This window comes from Salvelinus fontinalis, chromosome 27, assembly GCF_029448725.1.
Source record: "Salvelinus fontinalis isolate EN_2023a chromosome 27, ASM2944872v1, whole genome shotgun sequence".
Lineage (NCBI taxonomy): Eukaryota > Metazoa > Chordata > Actinopteri > Salmoniformes > Salmonidae > Salvelinus > Salvelinus fontinalis.
The window spans coordinates 10,540,154-10,562,833 of NC_074691.1; the positions used below are offsets into that span (position 1 = coordinate 10,540,154).

Below are 22,680 nucleotides of genomic sequence, written 5' to 3' on the forward strand. Positions count from 1 at the left end.
ATCTGTTTTGGGATTAGCAGTGTGCATTGTTTTACTGTAACTCTCCTGCAGCTCCACTCTATTACTTGTGGCAAGCCTAAATCAGTGTTGGCTCAATATTTCCAATGTGCAATTGCGTCACAATATGGAATGCTTTGACTAGAAACACAAATCCTTTATTTCTCCATTTTGAATAGCTTTGCTGAAGTGCATTTTTGACACTAGACGAGCCGACGGTGTCAAATTGACTAATTTTCTTTTTTAAATTGCTCTTCCATTTTTTTTTTTGTCATGACTCCCGTCCTTGACTTTTCCTAAATAAGTCTGTATAACATAATGTCGTTGTTAGAATCTTAATATCACTAACATTTGTTATAAGCAGTTTTAAAGGGGACATGTCATCACCCCCTCCATCTGTCATTCACTGGCTGATGATGGCCCATCGAAACTTCACCTAAACTGTTTAATTAAATTTCACGTGTGTAAATAATAGTCTAGCTTGGAATTTACACAGAGGCAGGGAAATGAAATGTCAAAAAGTGACCTTTTTAGCAGTTAAGCTGTTTTTATGTCTTTATAGGAGAGCAGATTCTGAACTTTTGAAAGCATCTAAAATATATTTTTCCTTATAGCATTACTGCGCTCCCCACGTTGACTCGCAACACTCAAAACGCAGTAATATATTTCAACTCGGGATGTGCCATTCTGTTCTTTTGAAATGCATTTTCTTAAATGCACAATGTTCCTTAAGACCTGCCCTAATAACAAACTAATAATGAATGATCTTTGTGATGGTGTTTATTTAATCAATTTTAGCACTTGAATTGTGGTGGGGTTTTTTGTATTTTCTTTTGTACATATAGCCTACAGTTACATTAACTAATGAAAATGCCATTTTGTTCTTTTAAAATACATGTTATTTCATATTCTAATCAAGCAATAAGGCCAGAGGGGGTGTGGCGTATATGTCCAACGCGTAGTGCCTGGACACAACCCTTAGCCGTGGTATATTGGCCATATACCACAAACCCCCGAGGTGCCTTATTGCTATTATAAACAGGTTACCACCGTAATTAGAACAGTAAACAATAGTTTTGCGTCCATACCTGTGGTATATTGTCTCGTATACCACGGTTTTCAGACAATCGGCATCCAGGGCTTGACCGGCCCCTGGTTTATGTTACTGTACCTAAATAAACACAACCAAATGACTTATTTTTGCACTAGCGTATATGAAATGTATAGATTTTCTTTATACTGTTGACATCCAAAAGATGCCAGGTTTTTCTGGTGTTAAAAAGAATAGCCTGGAAATGGGTCACACAGACACCCACACGAAGGTAATACACACATCAGTCTTGTATACATGCGTCAGGGCTGAGCTATAACACGTTGGCATGTCTCTATGTCTCCCTACACGCCAATAAATAGGCTAGTCTACATTTATCTGTAATGCTTTTAAAGCTGTCATGTAACCTAAACATTGATCTCATTCTATCGGAGTTGCTGGACTAAAAAGTAAGTCGTGTGTTTTGCTCGGCTGTGTGTGTGTTTACATGCGTGGCCCTGTGTGACATGCACCTGGTGTTTCTCTAACCCCTCCCTGTCCTCTCCTGACACGAGCCATGTGCACAGAGCAGACAAGAGAGACACACCATTCTGCCCTCTGTCACTCGACACCACACTTCCTGTTTTCACTTAGGCTGCTTGCTCTTCGTTGGCCAGCCCCTGAGGCCCAGTCCCGGCCCTAATAGAGCATGGTGTTCTAGTGGTGTGCTGCTGTCTGGTTGCACAGCACATGATGTAATGTACTCCTCTATAGGCCTTAGCTACCTGTCTACGTCCATCAGGGACCCATATGCATGACGGAACGCTGGAGACGCTGATGTTGTTGGTTTCATGTTTTCTGTTGCTTTTCAGCGCGCTCAATCTTTGCTCATTTAGGCCAAATGATAGTGTTTGGGCACAATATGCAGTGGTAATCAGTAATTCATTGCATATGTAAGAGGCCAGCAGCAGCCAGCTCGAGCAGCAACTGGCAGGCTTGATTGAAGTTTCCATGCATGGTAAATACAGAGTCTCTCCCACACTGCTGGGAGTTGCAGTTTGCTGCAGTCTTTGAGCTCTGGCAGCATTGATCCTGCTTGATGTCTAGCAAGGCTAGATTTACTAGATCCAGCAGGCATTCTCACTGCCTCAATGCCTGGGAGAGGCAGCCAGGAACTGTTTTTTTGGGTGTTTGTTTTGCTCGGCTGTGTGTTTGCGTGCCTGTGCACATGTTTGTGTGTGTGCAGGGGAGGGGAAACTTGCATGACCAATTGACCTGAATGAGGGGTCAAGCAGCGAACAGCGGCGAGGGATAAAACACGGGGCCTCCCTCTAACCCTCTCTCCTCCTGGCCCCTGCCTCCTTCCTCCCCCTTTACCTCTCACCAGGGGAACTCTAATGCCGTCTAAAGGAATTCCTCCTGGAACCATTAACAGGGTAATGGGGGATTCAAAGACTGGGCGTCTCATTAGTCAAAAGGTCATTTTTCTTTTGATTTGCTACCTCCCTTTTTTTAATTTTTTGGACTCTTTAGCATTCTCAAGATGTAACCTTGGCCTGTGTTTCTTATTAGGCTACTTTAACATGGATATTGCTATCCACTTATTTGTCATGTTTTGTAGCCACATGGATGGCTGTCTTTTGTGGGCCTAGTCCCTTTACCCTCAGTTGAATCCATTCCCTTCCAGGCTCATTCCAATTTCGACTAGTTTTGATGCCAAAAAATAGCTGCCAGGGAGGAATGCCTTGCTCTGTGAGAGAGCAGCATGAACCCTGGCCCCTGATAATCCTGAGGCTGTGATGTTATTGTCACAAGACACTGGGGCCCCGGGTCTTTAAAAGCCCTTCCGTTGGGGGGTTTCCAGTGAAGACACACACACACACACGCCCCTCTCAGCCTGTCCAGGTCTCATTAACCATTAACAAAAGCCGGTCGTTCTTTTGTTTGTCTTGCATTCCATCTCTTTGGGCCTTCCCTCCCTAGTACGTCAAGGTGGTCCAATCAGTGCCCCTCTCATGAGTAATGGGAGACAGTAATGGGACCTCGTCGTGTCTTTGTGGTTGTGAAGAAGCAGCTCCATGCCATGCCGTGTCTCTGTCATAGGGGCCTCACATCAAGCCAGGAATTCCAGGAGTGCTATCTGGTTTCAAAGGGTTCCGCAGGCACATGACGGACTTTGAAAGCTTAGAAACCCCCCCCCCCATGCAACGGGTGTAAATCAGTGAAGTTGTTTTTGTCCGTTGAATTCTTTAATACTACAGGTGGCCTCTATAGAGGATTCACAGTGCATTAAAGCTGAAGAATGGGCCCCACCTCTTTCTCTGGGTGATGATGACGATCACCTGCTGCTGCTGCTTCTAGCCTGTGACTGAACGGTTACTGGGGTTGGTAGGTTTATATCACAATGAACTTTCAATCTATAACTGTACTGTAGCCAATGCCTTTACCGCATAGCTGAGTTAGCCCTATAGCCTCTAACATAAAGCAGAACGGAATACCTTTAGTCTGTACTGTGGCCAAGGCGATATACCTTATAGCCTTTACCCCATAGCTGAGCTATAGACTACGTGCTTACTCTTAAAGGCGGCCGCATCCTTCAGTTCGGAGTGAGTGCTCGCGTACTCCCTTAAAAGACCGTCGCTTGATAAATAAGAAAAAAGCGGCAATAGTACTTTTTGTCCATTTTTCAGACGCCCTAGCCAGTAACACACTTCCTCAAAATTGTCTGTCGTGCTGTATTTCTCAATGAAAAAATGTGCATGAAAACGAGTCGTCTCTCGTTGAATGACAACAAAGACTTTATTGAAGAATCCTTACTGTTGACCAATCACCGACGGAGGGGCGTAGACTTCTGCTTGCCTCAATAAAAAAAAACGTGCCCGGACAGCCGGAAAAAACCCTTACCGAAGTCCAAAACGAACAAAAAGGCCACAACGTTGTCATAATATATGCACAAACTCTTCTGAACTGTTTCAGCTGGGAAGCATGTGGATACCTTAAATCTTTAACCTGTGGCTGAACTGATCGAGGCCTACCTTTTTAGTCTGGCCTGTGGCTGAACTGTTCTAGGCCTACCTTTTTAGTCTGGCCTGTGGCTGAACTGATCGAGGCCTACCTTTTTAGTCTGGCCTGTGGCTGAACTGTTCTAGGCCTACCTTTTTAGTCTGGCCTGTGGCTGAACTGTTCTAGGTCTACCTTTTTAGTCTGGCCTGTAGCTGAACTGATCGAGGCCTACCTTTTTAGTCTGGCCTGTGGCTGAACTGTGTGCCTTTTGTCTTGTATGAGGGGAGGTTTTTCCTGAGTGCTCTCTATCTCTCGCTCTCTCAGATTGCTCTCTCGGCTCCCTCTTCCTCTCTCTCTCTCTCCTGAGGTTTTTCTGTACAGTACACATATGCCCTTGCTGCAGCGCCTGGGTGATTGATGGCTTTAATAGCTCCCTCCGGTTCTACAGTGGCTTTTTGAATGCGTCGCCACTGCCGAGGGCAGAAATGTGGGGCTGCAGCACCAGTCATTGTCCCCGCCATCCTTTTCTGTCGCCCAGGTGGAGTTAGGTGACACCCTGGTCTTTATGCTGTAGGTCTGTACCCACCTAGCCCTCAGACTTCACTGTAGACAGGTTTCAGTGAACAGAAAAGTCAATCACAGCCTCACAGAAAAGCCTCTATTTCAGTTTGTCAATTGACTAAAGACTTACAGGGGAACATTTACGCTCATCTTTGCCAGGTGATTTGTTTCAGCTGAATTAGTGGCAGAATTTTGTGGATCTGTTAGAAGGAGAAGGAAATGTCTGCAGTGCCTGAGTGAGATGGAACCTTGGTGGGGTGGCCACGTTGATATTTTTTGGCGGGCCGTATGTCTGTGTGATGGATGGTGGATTCATTAGCACAGGGGAGTTGAATGTGACTACACAGCCACTGTAGCCTGGCCTCTGGGCGGGCTCCCCTCAAGGTGGGCTCGGCTGTATCTGAGACGGTGCTGCGGACAGGCGTGTGTGTGTGTGTAGGACTATTATGTGCTGTCAATCTTGATTGTTGTTGGGCTTTCTAGTTGCGGTCTCCTCTCCCTCAGGCCATGCCAAGGTCACTCCACCAGAGGGAGTCCAGGATCTCCCTGCCCCCTGGTCACTGGATGCCGCGTCACAAATGGCAGCCTATTCCCTTTTTATAGTGCACTACTTTGGACCAGGGAACCTGTATATAGGGAATAGGGTGCCATTTTGAAAGCAGAAACCAGCCACCTCTCCTCTCTGTTACTGGCACCTGTCTGAGGAGCTCCACCTTACTCCTGCAGGTGCCGCGCCATGCTTTGACGGTTCACCCAGCCAGCTCCGTGTGTGTTTTCATCTCCCACCTTCTGACAGGCCACTGCTGGATGGTTAATTGTCTGAGTGAGCAGCTCTTTTCTGCGCTGTATGATTTTGGCCGGGTCTAATCAATAGGAGACATGCTGTGTTAATAACACACACAGAGGTGGAGGTGGCCAGCCGGGTCTACCGCTCGCTGCTGGTAAATACGTCTGCTGGCTGCAAATCCCACTGACAGACTGAGCCACAGACATACCTCCAGGCTGAGGGGAGGTTGACGTCACAGACAGACAGACACTCAGCCAGACGACAGACAGACGGTCGCACAGACCAGCCAAGCTCTCTCTCCACCACATCCGGGACTATAGCAGACATGGGACTCTGTCCTTAAACGCCTGCCCTAACCACATTATAGGCAGTACTAGGGGCGTGTGGGGATATCAGTGGACTGTTGCTCTCATCAGTAGGCCTCGTATGTGTATTCGGTCAGCTTTTTACTGCTGCCTGCCAGTGAGGTAATGCGATTAGTCCCTGAGTGAAGCTGGGCTGGATTACTTGCGTTGGTCGCTAGCGTCAGGCCAGGAAATGCTTCCCTCCGAACCCCCCCCCCCACCCCGGTACTTTATGAAATACGCCTGTGTTCTTCTCGTTTGATGTAGAGTGCTCAGTAACTGTGGGCTGTCTCCCTGCCAACGCTTGTGTTGGGATATTAAGTGGATTTGTGTTCTTTGAATGCAGGGAGTCCCTAAAAAGCAGGTACTGCCTGTGTGGTCCCACTCTGGTCCAGGGAGCCCAGTGTTGGCACGTGGAGTTTGGTCACTTTGGGTCGCTGCTGAGTGTTCCGACCCTTCCTCTTCTTCTCCGGGCTCTTTGTCCCTACGTTAGAGAACTGAGGGAGAGGGGACCTGCTCGGGCCATTCAGGCGCTCTCTCTGTTCCCCAGGCCACTCACTGTTGTAGGAAAACTGTAGTGTTTCAGGCAGATTTTAAGATCTTATTTTAAAAGAAGCCTGGACTGGAATGCTTTGAACCTGTTATGCTTTGCCTTCAATCTGGATGTTGATAAAACACACACACACACACACGCACGTGCGCGCATGGATTAAATTCTTATCAGTAGGTCTTAGGTATCTGCCATTGGGGACGGAGAAGTAGGACTGCAGCTTTCTGTTTTGAAGCTGTAGCTACGACCGGAAAGCCCTGCTTTCTGAACACTCCATTCTACGCTCCCCTCCTTGTGAGGACCCGCATCTCAATTTGCTTGTGAAGACCAAACGGCATGGCTTGAGATCAATTTTTAATTCCACAGTTCCACTGTACACAGTGTGTATGAAAGCAGGCTTATTAAAGGGGGATGGGGAATTCTGGCTGGCTCTAAAAATAGCCTGGCTTGTTTTTTTTCAAGGCAACCGAGCTTGCTTCTTTCTGTTCTGTCAGTGCTGGAGGAGCACAGTGAGGGGGGGCTACATGAAACACTGAGATTCTGGGGCGACCAGAACGTAGTCTTCTGCTGCTGCTGTCTTCATTTTTAGAAGAGTTTCATGCCTGCCCTCTTTATAAGAGGCATCCGTTTTTTTTCTTGAAGGGAAATGTCTAAACCCGTTCCCCACATCCCCTTTGTTCTCCTAGCTACCTTGTTTTCCCTCACAGCACTATATCGGCTGCAATTTGGTTTCTGTGTGTGTGTGTGTGTGTGTGTTAGAGGGAGGAAGGGAGTCTCGCTCGTCTAATGCACCAATCACGCCTCCCCAACGCTGTGTGATGTGTGGCACAGAGACATGCCGTGAATATCAAATTTCGACGTGCTGAAAATGGGCACGCAGACCTGTTAAGGGGAAATGTCCTGTTGTCTGGCTGTGTTTTTATCTTGACCGGGGCGTTTGGACACCGGCAGACAGTGGCGCGTAAAAACAACGTTGGTGACAACTCAGATTTGAATGTTGATGGCTGTTGTCGGGGTACCTTGCTCTCTCTCCTCCCCTTCCTTTAATTCTCTCTTATCTACCTGTCTCTCGCTGTCTCTCTCCCCTCTTTCTTTCTCCTCTCGCTCTCTTTTTCCTCTTTCTCTCTCTCTCTCTCTCCCCTCTCTCCTTTCTCCTCTCGCTCGCTCTCTCCTCTTTCTTCTCACTCGCTTTCTCCTCCTCTCTTTCTCCTCACTCGCTTTCTCCTCTCCTCTCTCACTCTCTCTTTCTCCTCTCGCTCTCTCTCTCTCTCCCTCTTTAACATTTTGATAGAGCTGCCTTCCGGCCATACTGATATTAGCCACAGTACTAGCCTACAGTAGATCATGTGCAACACTTGGTCTGGCTAGCACATTAGGCTGGAAACACAATAGCTTCATTTGATTCCATCTCTCACATTTTTAATATCTCAAGGGAAGACATTTGCATATTATATTATTTCATAGGAAAGTTCAATTCAGATTCAGAAACCGCCGGTCTCCCTTTGTTCTGTTGACCGCCGTCGAACAAGGGTATCCATTTGTCATTATATTTAGAATTTCACAGTCACTCTCCAGTCCAGACTGCTTGGCAGTTTCTGACTAAATTAATATTTACGTTCTCTAACACTAAATGTGTGTGTCTTTGATAGCCTGGATCGGACTGCTTGTTAGTACAGAAGCGTCCAGGCCTAATGGTCAACCAGCAGCATGTGTGGCGCAGTGGTCTAGGGCACTGCATCGCAGTGCTAGCTGTGCCACTAGAGTCACCAGAGTCTCTGGGTTCGTACCCAGGCTCTGTCGCAGCCGGCCGCAACCGGGAGGTCCGTGGGGCGACGCACAATTGGCATAGCGTCGTCCGGGTTTGGGAGGGTTTGGCCGGTAGGGATATCCTTGTCTCAGTATGTAAAATGTAATAAAAATGTATGCACTCTACTGTAAGTCGCTCTGGATAAGAGCGTCTGCTAAATGACTAGAATGTAATGTAAAAAATGTGTGGTCAGACATACTGCATGATTGCGTGTCCACGGTGATGCTGTTCATTCCCTGACGTGTGTGTGTGTGTCGTAAGGCTAGTCTACACACTTCTGTCAGACTGGGAGCTGCAGACACAGAGGATACCCTACCCGCTGGTCACTCTTCTCTCTCCTCTCAGGGCTTTATTGGCATGGGAAACATGTTTACATTGCCAAAGCAAGTCAAGAAGATATTAAACAAAAGTGAAATAAAATTGAACAGTAAACATTACACTCACAGAAGTTCCACAAGAGCAAAGACATTTCAAATGTTACATTATGTGCAAAAGGGAAGATAAATAAACATAAATATAGGTTGTATTTACAATGGTGTTTGTTCTTCGCTGGTTGCCCTTGTGGCAACAGGTCACAAATCTTGCTGTTGTGGTGGCACGCTGTGGTATTTCCCCCAATAGATATGGGAGTTTATTGAAATTGGGTTTGTTTTTTAATTCTTTGTGGGTCTGTGTAATCTGAGGGAAATATGTGTCTCTAATATGGTCATACATTTGGCAGGAGGTTAGGAAGTGCAGCTCAGTTTCCACCTCAGGCTGTGTGCGCACTGCCCACAAAATGTCTTCTCTTGAGAGCCAGGTCTACCTACGCCGGCCTTTCTCTCTCTGTTCTCCTCTACCTACTGTGCAATCCGTTCCTGCAGATCCAATTTCTCTCTCTCTTCCTAATCCCCCCCCCCCTTTTTGTTCCTTGTTCCACAGCTACTTTCTCTCTTCCAGTGTCAGAGACGACCTGTCCCTGCAGGTGTGATGTCACATTGTGTTCCTGTGTCCTGTTTAGGGGGGGGGACCCATGTCAGAATGTGACTAGGTCAGAGATGCATGTGGGACTGCAGCTGCCCTCCCTGTGCTCTACTCTCCCTGACCCTGTCAAGCTCACCCTGAGCCACAGTCACATACCTGAAGATGCAGGGAGAGAAGTCATTCCTTGACGCTGTTCATTCCCTGCCGTGTGTGTATGCACATGTACGTGTGTGTGTCGTCAGGCTAGTCTACACACTGCTGTCAGACTGAGAGCCGCAGACACGGAGGATACCCTGCCCGCTGGTCACAGTCTGTGGCGCTCTTCTGGCGCTCTTTCACTCTCCCTTCCTCTCTTGCTCTCTCTGTCGCTCTCGCAATCGTTCTTTCTCTCGCGCTCTTCCCCTCTCCTTTGTCTTGTTCTTTCTCTCGCTCTTTCTCTCCCCGTGCTCTCCCTCTCCCCTCGCCCCCTCTTCTGTTCCTTTGTTCTCCTCTACCTACTGTTCAATCAGTTCCTGCAGATCCAATTTCTCTCTCTTCCTAACCCCCCCCACCACCTTCCTTGTTCCACAGCTACTCCCTCTCTTCCAGTGTCAGAGACGACCTGTCCCTGCAGGTGTCATGTCACATTGTGTTCCTGTGTCCTGTTTAGGGGGGGGCCCGGTCAGTGATGCGTGTGGGACTGGAGCTGCCCTCCCTGGCCTTTACCCTCCCTGACCCTGTCAAGTTCATCGGCCTCTCACCCTGACACCCCTCCTTCATCACCCTGGGCCACGGTCACATACCTGAGCTCCAACACGGTGGAAAACATTAGTGAAGATGCAGGGAGAGAGAGAAGTCGGTGCTTTCTAATCTGACTGGACAGGTTGTTTGGATGTGTGGCCCCTGCCTCAGTGTTGGCATACTAGCATACTGCACTTCACAGCCCCCTCTCGCCACTCCATCTCCTCCTCTTCCCCTCCTCCAGTTGTCGTCGCATCTACAGTGGGTTCTGTCCTGCCCTCAGGCTGTGCTGTTCTGGTCTGTCCTCCTCTGACGCTCCTCATCATTAAGCAGAGTGCTTGGGTCTGTGGTCAGACAGATGTGGCTTTGTGTCTGGACTATGTGGGAATGAAGCGTTCTTGAGTTCTTCAGCCTGCTAGTAATACTCTTCCCCCTCTACTCTAGCTAGAGGGGGGGCTCAGAGGGCCACTGGTATTAGTGGGCCACAAATAAACATGGAGTAGGCGAGAGGACTGGACCACAATAACACTGTGGTTCTGTGGACTTGCGCGCGCCACTGCGATGGTCACCCACTGCAGTGGTAGTGAACCGGACTGTAGCCCCTCTCCGTCTCTCTTCCTCCTCCTCTCGCTACCGTTCTGTCATTCTATCCCGCTGATAAAGACACTCGCCGTGGAATGTTAGTCGCTTGGCCTCCTCACCTCACCTTCTCAGTGTTTGTATCTTATGGCTCACTTGCTGCCGTCGCTTCTTGAGTTGGTTGGACGTGCAGACTTTGATTGATTGAACATGTTTGTGTGAGCACAGCCAGAGCTGGCAGGACATCGATCGACAGGCTGCCGTCGCGCTAATCGCACAGGTCTGGCAGACACACACACACACACACACACACACACCCTTCTAGCCCACCTGATTAATGCGGCTGGTTGAGACAGGTGTGCCGTGGTGCAGGTGATGCTCATTGAAAGGTCATCGATTTGTCTATCTCACCACGTCTGACATTGGGCAGCTGTGCAGCGATGACTCGCCCTGGATAAAGAAGCGTCCGTACAGGCATGTTGCTACAGCGACGGGGGTGTTAGTGGTCCCAGCTGATGAACCTACTATCCTGCTTTTCCTCCGGTCATAGTGTTTCTCTGACGGCTTGGCCGTATATTCCTGTCCCCCTCAGGGGGGTTGTTGTGGTGGTGTGTGTGTGTGTTTCCTCTGGAAATATGCGTATCAGTGGGGGAGAAGGTCACAGCAATTTTTATGGAGAAGGAATGGCAAGGAATGACAAGCTCAGTTCTGGTGACTTTTTACTCCAAAATGAAATGAGCCCAATAACATATTGTTAAATTAGTTTGCTAAAATTATTTTAACGTATTGGACCATGCATATAAGCTAGTGATTTGGGGGGGGGGGGGGGGGGTGGATACTTACATATCGGGATATAATTCTTGACGATGTATCATTTTGACAATATCGCAATATTATTTTTGCGCTAGTTGGCTGTACCTGCACCAAAACTCCAGTATTTTTCCTTCATAGCTTGTTCTCCATCTTCTTTTTAAATAAGGGAGACCATTTGTTTTCAGCACTTTTATTTCCATGACCGATCAAAATGTGGATTTCTCATGGCTCTCTCTCGTCCCTCTGCAGCAGACATTTGGTGACATCGAATGGCAATAAAATCACAGTATCGAATCACAATACATATAGAACCGGGAGTATCTTAATTAATACGTATCATATAAGCACTAAAGTATCGTGATAATATCGTATCGTGAAGTCCCTGGCAATTCCCAGACCAACATATAGCCCATCCATATTATCACGTATACCATAAGCAATTAGCATTATCCCCTGTGGCCCAACTGATGCAGCATAGTGGCTATAAATAAATATAATTGAAGGACCGAGTTGCCTATCTGCATTTACCCTATTGGGCTAATCATTAGCTAGATCCCGAATGTCATCTTTTTTTTTTTTTTTACCCTTTTTTCTTCCCAATTGGTAGTTGCAGTCTTGTCTCATTGCTGCAACTCTCGTACGGACTCAGGAGATGCGAAGGTCGAGATCCGTGCGTCCTCCGAAACCCAACCAAGCCGCACTGCTTCTTGACACAGTGCCCGCTTAACCCGGAAGCCAGCCGCACCAATATGTCGGAGGAAACGTATTGGTGCTGTGGCGCCCGGCCCGCCACAGGAGTCGCTAGTGCGCGATGGGACAAGGACATCCCTGCCGGCCAAACCCTCCTCTAACCCGGACAATGTTGGGCCAATTGTGGGTCTCCCGGTCGCAGCCGGCTGCAACATAACCTGGACTCAAACCCAGAATCTCTAGTGGCATAGCTAGCTGCGATGCAGTGCCTTATGTAACGGATGAGAAATAGCTAGCTAGTTAGCGGGTGCGCGCTAGTAGCATTTCAATCAGTTACGTCACTTGCTCTGAGACTTAAGTAGTGTTGCCCCTTGCTCTGCAAGGGCCGCGGCTTTTGTGGAGCGATGGACGTAAAGTTACAACTGTTACACTTAGACCACTGCGCCACTCGGGAGGCCCCGAATGTGATCTTTTAACTAGTTAGCATCATATTGATGAATTTTATGTTCCAAAAAATTGCATGAACACAGTGACTATAATGTAGGTATCTGTTAGGGTAACGTGGGGTATTCTGCCACCCGGGGTAAAACACCCCCTGTCTGTACTTCTCACAGAAACCACTTCATGTCACCATTCTCCCCTGAACACTTTCCCTGGTTGCCACTCTTGCTCAACAACAAAAAACCTAATCTGTCTCATCACAACTAAAGTTACGCCCCCAAAAATGTATTTGAGGTAGGGTGGTGTTTTTTTTTACCCCAAGTTACCCTACAATAGACACGTGTTAAATTTAGCACCACTCTCCCCTGTGCACTAAAGTAGGAATGGAAAGCTGGATCTCCCTCTTTATAACGAAGGCCATCTTTAAAAGGTCTCCCGTGATTGCATTGAGCGTCGTTGTGCATGGATTGCTTGTCTGGATGCATGTTCCCCTCCCAATGGCACTCGCAACTGGAATACACCTTGAGAGGAATAGCCTGTTTCTCTCGCATAGAACACACAACAACAAGTCGACTAGGTAAATAGATATACTATTGTACTATGGGGTTATTTGTTTAACCTATTCATTGTTTAAAGACGAAAAGTCAATGTGGACTTCACTGTTCTCGATCTTCAAAATATTATTTTGTGTTCCGTATATATTTATTGCCTTAACGGCAATGATTTTTGCCGTGGTGCTGCGCCACAGCTAAATGACTGCAGCGCAAACACTGTTGTGCGTGTGTGTGTGTGCCCCTGCTTTGACACACTAGAGGGCATGGAGGCCTGTGCTGTTAGTCCGCTGTACCGGGATCATTAGTGCCCTCACACCTTCACTGGATGAATGAACTGGGGCCTGTTATCGCCACTCGTATCCCACACCGGAGATGGATGGTAGCGGAAGGGGGCCCCTGCTCACTGCCCAGCCACCTACATCTTCCACTCGGATGGATTCTCACAACATAGGCCTATACCCATGAGGTCTGGAGAAGAATGTGCTGTTGTGACACACCTCAGTCAGAGACAAAATCAAACATGATATTGTATTCTGCTGTTTTTCGTGGGTGAGTGTGTGTGTTCCGCAGGTTCCCGCGTGAGGCTAGGTGGTTGGCCATCTGTTAAGACTCCTGCCTGGCACTGGTTGGCAGGGCCGTCTGGTCTGTTTGTTCCGCAGCACGCTGAAGTGCCAGGGATGTCTTTACTGAACCCAGCAGGAGACCGCTTGTTCCAGTCTGGAGCTTCACAAAGACTTAGAGGTGTTTCATGCCTCAGTCAGGACTGTAGATAAGGGCTGTCTGGGAATGATCTAGGAATTCCCTTGCAGAGATTTCATAAAGACCTTTGGGCCTTTGTCTGCCTCAGGACTGTCTGGGGGTAAGGACTGTCTGGGGGTACAGGACATGGGAAGGAACGACTGGGAATGCTGTAGGAAATTGCTCGCTGAGAGCTGGTAATCGACGTCCAGTGACTTGTTTGTCCCACTCTGTGCTCAGGAGTCAGGCGGTCTGCCAGGACAGGCCTTGGCTGTGGAGAGGGAGAGGGAAAACACAGCGCAGTCACAGGGAGTATTCTGCTGTCTGCTCCAGGTTTGGCCCAGGGACCACCACAGTCTCTCTCCCAGCATGAAGTCACCTCAGCCAGGGAGGCTTCTGGCTCCTAGCAATGACACAATGGAACCTGTGACACACTGAGAGGAAGGGAAGCATTTCAGGGCTACCAGCCTCTTACGCTGATTTCTATTGGAGGCCTGAGGACACAGCTGAAGACACTGGCCTGAGTTCGGAATCCGATCTGGATGCAGTCCGTGGTGGACACGCCTGGTTAAACCACTGTATAGCAGCTGCTCAGTGTTCAACGAACGGAGGACGAGGCGTTACAGAACAGGGCGGTCAGTGAGTGAACTGACGTTCCTGGTTTTACCGCGCTGTGGAATTTCAGGCAGGACCGGAGAGGTTTTTGTGTCGGACTCCGATCTGGAGACGTGGCCAACTGTGTAAAGCAAAGAACAGGGAAGAATGCCGAGCAGGAAGCTGCGGCAGTGTTCTATTCTGAGTGAAAGAGGGTGAGGTGCCCATAAAGAAACGGACCTACCTTCACGCCTTTGTTTATTCCCTGTCGCTCTAAAGCAATACAATTTGCATAGGCACTTTGAAGGATGGGTGATTGAAGGGACCCGGTGTGCATTATCGCTGTGCCTAAATTGCAGTGGTGTGTGTGTGATGGAGGGGGGTTGAGGAGGATGGTGTATGGGGTGGCAGTGGGCGGGTATCCGGACAGAGGGTAGTTAATGAGCAGCATCCTAACACACACGCACACAGTCACACGCACAGTACAGGCTATACAGTGGTGTATGAATGGAGCACAGGGCTAGGTAGAGCTGTAAATAGATCAACATGCTCATCTCCTTGCTCAGCAGCCCCTGTCTGTGTCCTCTCCACCTCTGCTCTGCTCATCAGCAGACTCGCTCCTCGCAGCCAGGCAAGGCCAAAAATAGCAGCACCCCGCCTCGATGTCTGCCTCTCTCCTCCTCCTCCCTGAGTGTCTCTACCACACACACACACACACACACACACACACACACACACAGGCACAGTGTGATCAGAGTCTCTCCACAGCATGGCAAACACACTGTTTACTCCTCCTGCATACCACCAAACACCACTTCATAAATTGCTGTGCTGGCAGCATTTCAATAGTCTCACCCAGGACTAGCATTAAGTAGTGTCTGCTAGAAGACCTGTACATCATACTGGCCAGTTATACTGAAAAAATATATAAACACAACATGGAAAGTGTTGGGCCTATGTTTCATGAGCTGATATGAAAGATCCAAGAAATGTTTGATATGCACCAAAAGCTTATTTCCCTCAAATTTTGTGCACACATTTCTTTATATCCCTGTTAGTGAGCATTTCTCCTTTGCCAAGATAATCGATCCACCGAACAGGTGTGGCATATCAAGAAACAGCATGATCATTACACAGGTGCACCTTGTGCTGGGGACAATAAAAGGCCACTGTAAAATGTGCGTTTTTGTCACAACACAATGCCACAGATGTCTCTAGTTTTGAGGGAGGGTGCACTTGGCATGCTGACTGCAGGAATGTCCACCCGAGCTGTTGCCAGAGAATTTAATTTCTCTACCATAAGCCGAATCGTTTTAGAGAATTTGGCAGTACGTCCAACCGGCCTCCTAACCGCATACCACTTGTGTGGCGTCGTGCGGGCAAGCGGTTTGCTGATGTCAACGTTGTGAACAGAGTGCCCCATGGTGGCGGTGGGGTTATGGTATGGGTGTGCATAAGTTCGATAACAAACACAATTGAATTTTATCGATGGCAATTTGAATGCACACGAGATCCAGAAGCCCATTGACTTACCATTCATCCACCGCCATCACCTCTTGTTTCAGCATGATGATGCACAGCCCCATGTCACAAGGATCTGTACACAATTCCTGGAAGCTAAAAATGTCCCAGTCCATCAATGGCCTTGCATACTCACCAGACATGTCACCCATTGAGCATGTTTGGGATGCTCTGGAATGACACATTTGACCGCGTGTTCCAGTTCCTGCCAATATCCAGCAACTGCGCACAGCCATTAAAGAGTGGGACAACATTCCACAGGCCACAATCAACAGCCTGATCATCTCTATGCAATGTCCTGCATGAGGGAAATGGTGGTCTGATCCATGCCTACTTTAAAAAAAATAAATGTTTTAAGGTATCTGTGACCAACGGATGCATATCTGTAGTCCCAGTCATGTGAAATCCATCTATTTTTTTAGGGCCTTATGCATTTATTTCATTTGACTGATTCCCTGAAATGAACTGTAACCCAGTAAAATCTTTGAAAATGTTGCATGCTGCTTTTTTATATTTTTGTTCAGTATACTTTATAAAGCAGCGGCATATATTTCTCACCCCCCCCACCCCCGCCGCCACCAGCGGGTGACTGGAGTAAATCCCTCAGACTAGAGCGATGTGATTTAAAGTAGTCATTCATCTCTTTTCTTTCTCCTCTTCCCTTCACTGCAGTCTCTGTTCTCGCCCTCCTCCTCCTCAAACAAGTATTTTCCCCCTCTCTCTCTCGTGTCGTGGTGCAGGATGGCGTCTGTAGTGAACCCGTGGAACTGAACCGTCGCGTGAGATTCGACACGCGGACACCCTCCCTCTCCCATGGGTGACTCCATCTGCACGATGTAGACTAGGGACAGGCACGGCACATTGATATTCCCTCAACATATTCCCGTTTTTATTACCCTGAAGTCTAATGTAAAACGAGACCCCCCCCCCCCCCCCCGGCGTTTACTGTGATGTGTTTTAGAACGGCCGCGTGTCTGTGCGAGGAGTTATGACGCACCCGCCTGCATTTAAAACTCATTAGAAGGGCGGGAAGATAAACGACGGTGCAGATCTTTGCTAAGCAAGCAGAAGCTTTATTGATCGACACTATCTTCATGCGGCACCCATTAGTTTGTTCCTGCCATCCGTCCCTCCTTCTCTCCGTACCATACAGGGCTATGGGGAGATGTCTGGTCAGTCAGGCCGCTGGTGGGTTGGGCTGTGAGGTTCTCTCTCTCTCTCTCTCTTTTTTTGTTGCAGGTGCTCTGGCAGGGATAGAGGGAAACCGTGACTCTTATGAAGCAGCATAATGGGTAGGGGGGTTAGATTTGATGATGCCAGGTGCGTCTCTTCCTCAGACTAACTTGCTCTGCCTTTCCCTCTGATCGTTCTCGCTCTCATTCTTACTCCCTTTCGCTCGCTTTCTTACTCCGTTTCGCTATTTCTTTCTCTCGCCCCCTCTTACACTTCTCTCGCTCGCTCTCTACCCCAACCCTCTTCTGTCGCTCCATGGCATCGAGACGGACGATGCAGGAGGCTCTCGCCAGATGTTGAGCTACCAGTGTTAGGTTTCCATGAACCTTTCGTCTCCCCGCTATCCTGCCCACAGTGTTAGGGACTCGGTACATGACCAGGCAGATATTATGTCCTCGACATGGACTCAGGCTGTGTTAACGAGCCTCCACCACGGTGCTCAGTTCTGTTCTCTCAACTCATTAGAACATCTTGGCCTTATTCTCTTGTTACTGTAAAACCCAGTTGGTATTTTGTCCATAATCCACAGTCCTAATCCCTGACCAAGTTTTGTCCATGTTCTTTATTTCTCTTGCCCAGAGGCAATAGCAGAGGGGATGTTCCCCCGTACAGACCCCCATCTAAGAGGGACTTGCCCTCCCCCTGCATTTCTCGCTCCCTCCCAGATTCCCCCTCACTCCGAAGCTACATTCATCTGTGGGATGTGCCTCAGGGCCCAAATTGTACAGAGAGAAGGGTTCTATACAGCTCCACACTCTTGTTCTGTGTGACCCGGAGCTTCCTGCAATCAATCAGGTCCAGTCCAGCGAGAGCATGAATGGGTATTCATCAAGATGGAGGATCTGAGAGGCTAGTTGCGCCACACACACGTGCATGCAAACTCTCACATACATACCCCCCCGCACACACGGACACACAGGCTAATTTCCATATTTATTATAAGTGCTGCTGCTGCTCCATGCAGTGAGAGGGACTCCTATAGACCTGTCTGTCTGTCTCTTCACAGACAGCAGCAGTGTACAGTAGCAGCTAGCAGGCAGCACTCTGACTGTAACTCTACAGTACTGACAGACTGGAGCTGCTGCTGTAATGCTGAGTCATTCAGACCCGCCGCCTGCTGCAGACCTGGAGGAGGAGAGGGAGGCATAGGAGAGGAGACGAGAGAGAATCATCATCGCTGCCTCCATGTTCCTTCCTGTAGATAGTTTCTATACAGGACTCTAGTGCCCCGCTTTAGCATGGACAGCGCCATTGAGGACTTTCCCCATTTTGAAGTAGTTAACTGGGTGGGAATTCCTATGGGTTAAGGAAGGATCACATCATTCCATCCTGGTCATCAGGAGGGATCAGCCAATGAATTATACTCGTGACCAAACATTCCAGAACTGCAGGTGGCAGTAATTCACAAACTTGGGCTTTATTGCTGTTCAAACAATGCACTCCTGGTGGCAGTGTGAACTCTTTCAGTTTGTTTCCCAACTCGTAGAAGAAGAATAAAATGGACTACTTCAAAATTGAGATGTCCTCAATTGTGCTGACCATGCTCTAGCAGATGCCATAATGGGACGGCTGCAATGTTGCGTCCTCTATCTAACTCTATGATAGGGCCCTGTCTGCAGTAGCCCCACAGTCCCTTCTCCTGGTCTGGTTCTCCCTCCCATTAACAAATCAGGGAGCCCCGCTCGGTCAGGGGGGGGGGGGGGGGGGGGGGTGGAGGGGGGGGGGCGGGGCGGTCAGGAGCTGTCGGGTGGCTGGGGACTACTCTCTACTCAGACAGGAAGAGAGAGAGAGAGAGAGAGAGAGAGAGAGAGAGAGAGAGCAGCCCTAGGGCCTAGACCTCAGTCAGTCACAACTCCCTCTTTCATTTCCTCTCTCTCCCTTAGTCTCTCTTACTCTCTCTCACTCTCTTTCTTACTCACTCAGTCTCTCTAAAAGACCGAGAGAGAATCTGTCTCTCTCTGTCTCTGTCTCTCTCTCTCTTGGTCTCTTAGAAAGAGAGACTATCTGCCTCTTTCTTTTTATCTCTCCCTCTCTCACTTTATTTTTCTTTCTCTGTGTCTCTCTCGCGCGCTCTCTCTCTATCTCTATCTTTATTTCCTCTCGCTCCTTACCGGCCAGCTGCGTGGAAAGAATCACTTGTTTATATTTCCCCGCTGTCTGTCAGGGGCTTGTGCTGCTTGCCGGCTTCCGTTACCTAGCAACTGCAGTAGCAGCTTCACCAATGGCGTTGGCTGTGTGTGTCTGTGTGTCACGACTGTGTTCGCTAGCAAGGCACACACACACACACACGTTCCCAACTGTACCTAGCCTACCTCGCAGCTCCTTTTGTCTGCCCTCTCCGCCCTCGACTGGCTCTATGCCAGTCTACCTGTCTGTCTGTCTGTCTGTCTGTCTGTCTGTCTGTCTGTCTGTCTGTCTGTCTGTCTGTCTGTCCTTAGAGAAGACACACTCTGCCTAGTGCACTTTTCCTGCCTTGACTGTCTGTTTCTGTGGTGGTGAAAGGACTGGATGTCAGATGAGGCCGTTCGCCGTGTTGAAACTGAAAGCAATTCACATGCTGCGTTGTTTGCCTCTGTCGTCTGTAAGGGGTTTCCCTGGAGAGCTGCTTTCTCTTGGTCGCTGTCTTGTTTGCCATCACCCACCTCACGATGACATAACCCTATCTGTTTCTTTGTATATTTTGACCACTTCCCGTGTCACCCGCTGCATGGTTGTAGAGATATGCAGGATGTTGTTTTTGCGTTGGCTGTTTTTTCTGCAGAAATACTCCATGCCACGGGTTCAGATTGAACAATTGGGCCCAGGGAACTGCGGACTGCTGCGGCTATGCACTTGACAGCACCTGTCACGCAGCGGGCAGGACCAGGCTGGGGGAGACTACAGTGCCAAAGCCCCCCCCCCCCCCCCAAAAATAGAACTCCATTACCCACAACAACCCCTCCCCCGCCCCTCCTCAATTCCCCTACAAATGGTGATATTAAGGGACCGTGTGGCGTTCTCTGTGTGGGTGCGTGAGTACATGCGCGGGTTTCCTAGCGGACAGATGGGGCTGACGTGTGGGAGAGGAGAGGCTCTGTACTGCCTCCTCCTGCTGTCAGTCCTTCCGTCTCATCTGGTCTGCATGGTCTCTAGTCCCCGTCCCACAGCCACATGGTCCCTATTCAGAGTAGGATGGTATCGTATTACGTATCTGATATTAGGCCTGGAATAGCCCACACCTGAACAGGACTACCAGTGAGGTCTAGATGGCTTGGCTTCCTTTTTAGTTCTGTCACACACAGAATATTTATTTATTTATTTATTTACGCAAACTACACAACTTCACGATGACCTCATTCCACATCAGTCGCCCCCCCCCCGTCTCCCTCCCTCATGGAGACAGTCCCCCGTCTACTATCCGGTTGGTTAGTAATGACGGGCTTGACATTGTGGTGGCGTGCACTCATGATTCAAGGCTCCTTTTACAGACCTTTGTTGTTTTTCATCAGTCTGTCTGAGCAGGGCTTGGATGGCTGCATTTCTCTTCCCGCGGTTGGAAAGTGTGTACGAGCTATTTTACTGGACCCCCCCCCCTCCTCTCTTTCTTCCCTCAGTAGAGAAGCCAATCTGTCTCCATTGTGTGCATGTCTAGTATTAATAGTATCTTAGTAAAATCAGTCATGTCACTGGCAGACTACGTCACCGGCTGTAAATATGTTGTTTAAAGTCGGCCCGCTTTTGCTTTTTGGTAAATTAACTATGAGTCTGACTACTACTTGAATTTAGTTTTATATCGCTGTATAATGCCGAGTGGCTTTGTGTTTTGACTCTGTGCCAGTTTCACATTTGTTCCTATGGGTTGAGGTAACCAACTTTTTGTTGAGTTTGACACAGTAGCTCTGCCACATGAACACACACCCTCTGTCTGAAGGACCAGGCGGACCAACGCGAACGGCCATCCTATCGCCTCTGACCACAGAACGTTGTTTGTTCATTTCCCGACGATTCTACACGGTGAATGAAAGATTAGCCTACCACTGTCTCAACCAGACTCTCTCTCTCTCAGGTCAGAAGACCTGTCTCCACCTCCATGGCATCTTCCCCTACCTCTATGTGCCCTACGATGGCTACGGGCAGCAGGCGGAGAGCTACCTGCGTCAGGTGGCCTTCAGCATCGACAGGGCCCTCAACGTGTCCATGGGAAACCCCTCCTCCAGCACACAGCACGTCTTCAAGGTGGCATTGGTCTCCGGCATGTAAGTCTCCGCTCCCTCTCTTTTAGCTAGATCACTGTTCCTTAGTAGGGTCACTCAGTACACGGCGGAGGCTCTTTCTCAATTTGGTTTTCCTCCCATCCTGTTTCCTCGCCTCCTTCATCAAACCTCATTGGAGGAGATGACCCAAGGTTCCTCCCCTAGGGCATTCTCCTCCTATGGGTTTTGAGTAGGAGGCGAGGAGAGAAGACACGAGGAATCAAGAAAAGACACATTGAGAATGGGGCAGAGTCTGAAGGCTCACATGTTCATGTTAGAAGGAGAATGGTAGGTGAAGTCTGTATTGTGTTGTTTTCCCAAGAGGTTCTTCTGACTGTGTCTCCCCCCTCCCACAGGCCTTTTTATGGATACCATGCCATGGAGAGGAAGTTTATGAAGATCTATCTGTACAATCCTCAGATGGTCAAAAGGTGAGGAGCGTGTTCTACTGTTTTTGCCTTAGCATGCATTTCTCACCAGTCTGTTGACCTGTAATAGCCTATATGTTAACATTCACAATGTGTTTCTGTTGTTAGATAGGGCTATGCTCTCTGTCTGTTGGCTAGCCTGTGTGGACATGACTATGATACTCATTCTGCTGATATTGATCGGCCCGCTTATGTAGTACAGAGCTCTCGCGGTGTGTGTGTTTTAGACAGTGTGTGTGCGTTCAGACGGAGAGACAGAGCGACTGCGCGAGAGACAAAGCGAGTACGTGTCTGTTTTGTGTGAGAGTGTGTGCGTGTGTGTGTGCGTGCACATCGGCTGTTATTTAGCTGCTGAAGCTATCAGTCACTGTGAGTGGAGTCGTGCTACTGCACTGATTCCGAGAGACGGGACAGAGGAGAGAGCGAGCGAGAGACACTGAGGGAAGAGAGAGCGAGCGAGAGACACTGAGGGAAGAGAGAGCGAGCGAGAGACACTGAGGGAGCGAGCGAGAGACACTGAGGGAGCGAGCGAGAGACACTGAGGGAGCGAGCGAGAGACACTGAGGGAGGAGGGAGCGAGCGAGAGACACTGAGGGAGGAGGGAGCGAGCGAGAGACACTGAGGGAGGAGGGAGCGAGCGAGAGACACTGAGGGAGGAGAGAGCGAGCGAGAGACACTGAGGGAGGAGAGAGCGCGCGAGAGACACTGAGGGAGGAGAGAGCGCGCGAGAGAGCGAGCGAGAGACACTGAGGGAGGAGAGAGCGAGCGAGAGACACTGAGGGAGGAGAGAGCGAGCGAGAGACACTGAGGGAGGAGAGAGCGAGCGAGAGACACTGAGGGAGGAGAGAGCGAGCGAGAGACACTGAGGGAGGAGAGAGCGAGCGAGAGACACTGAGGGAGGAGAGAGCGAGCGAGAGACACTGAGGGAGGAGAGAGCGAGCGAGAGACACTGAGGGAGGAGAGAGCGAGCGAGAGACACTGAGGGAGGAGAGAGCGAGCGAGAGACACTGAGGGAGCGAGCGAGAGACACTGAGGGAGCGAGCGAGAGACACTGAGGGAGCGAGCGAGAGACACTGAGGGAGCGAGCGAGAGACA

General features: G+C 49.1%; 1 protein-coding gene across 1 annotated transcript in view; it reads left to right on the forward strand.

The window, feature by feature from the left end:
* The window catches only part of LOC129825009 (DNA polymerase zeta catalytic subunit-like), a 49,104-nt gene that overhangs the window by 2,004 nt on the left and 24,420 nt on the right, over positions 1-22,680 (forward strand). Inside the window, exons 2-3 of the mRNA XM_055884643.1 lie at positions 20,971-21,160; positions 21,514-21,588. Of these exons, the coding sequence (XP_055740618.1) occupies positions 20,971-21,160; positions 21,514-21,588 (265 nt within the window). The remainder of the gene's footprint in view (positions 1-20,970; positions 21,161-21,513; positions 21,589-22,680) is intronic.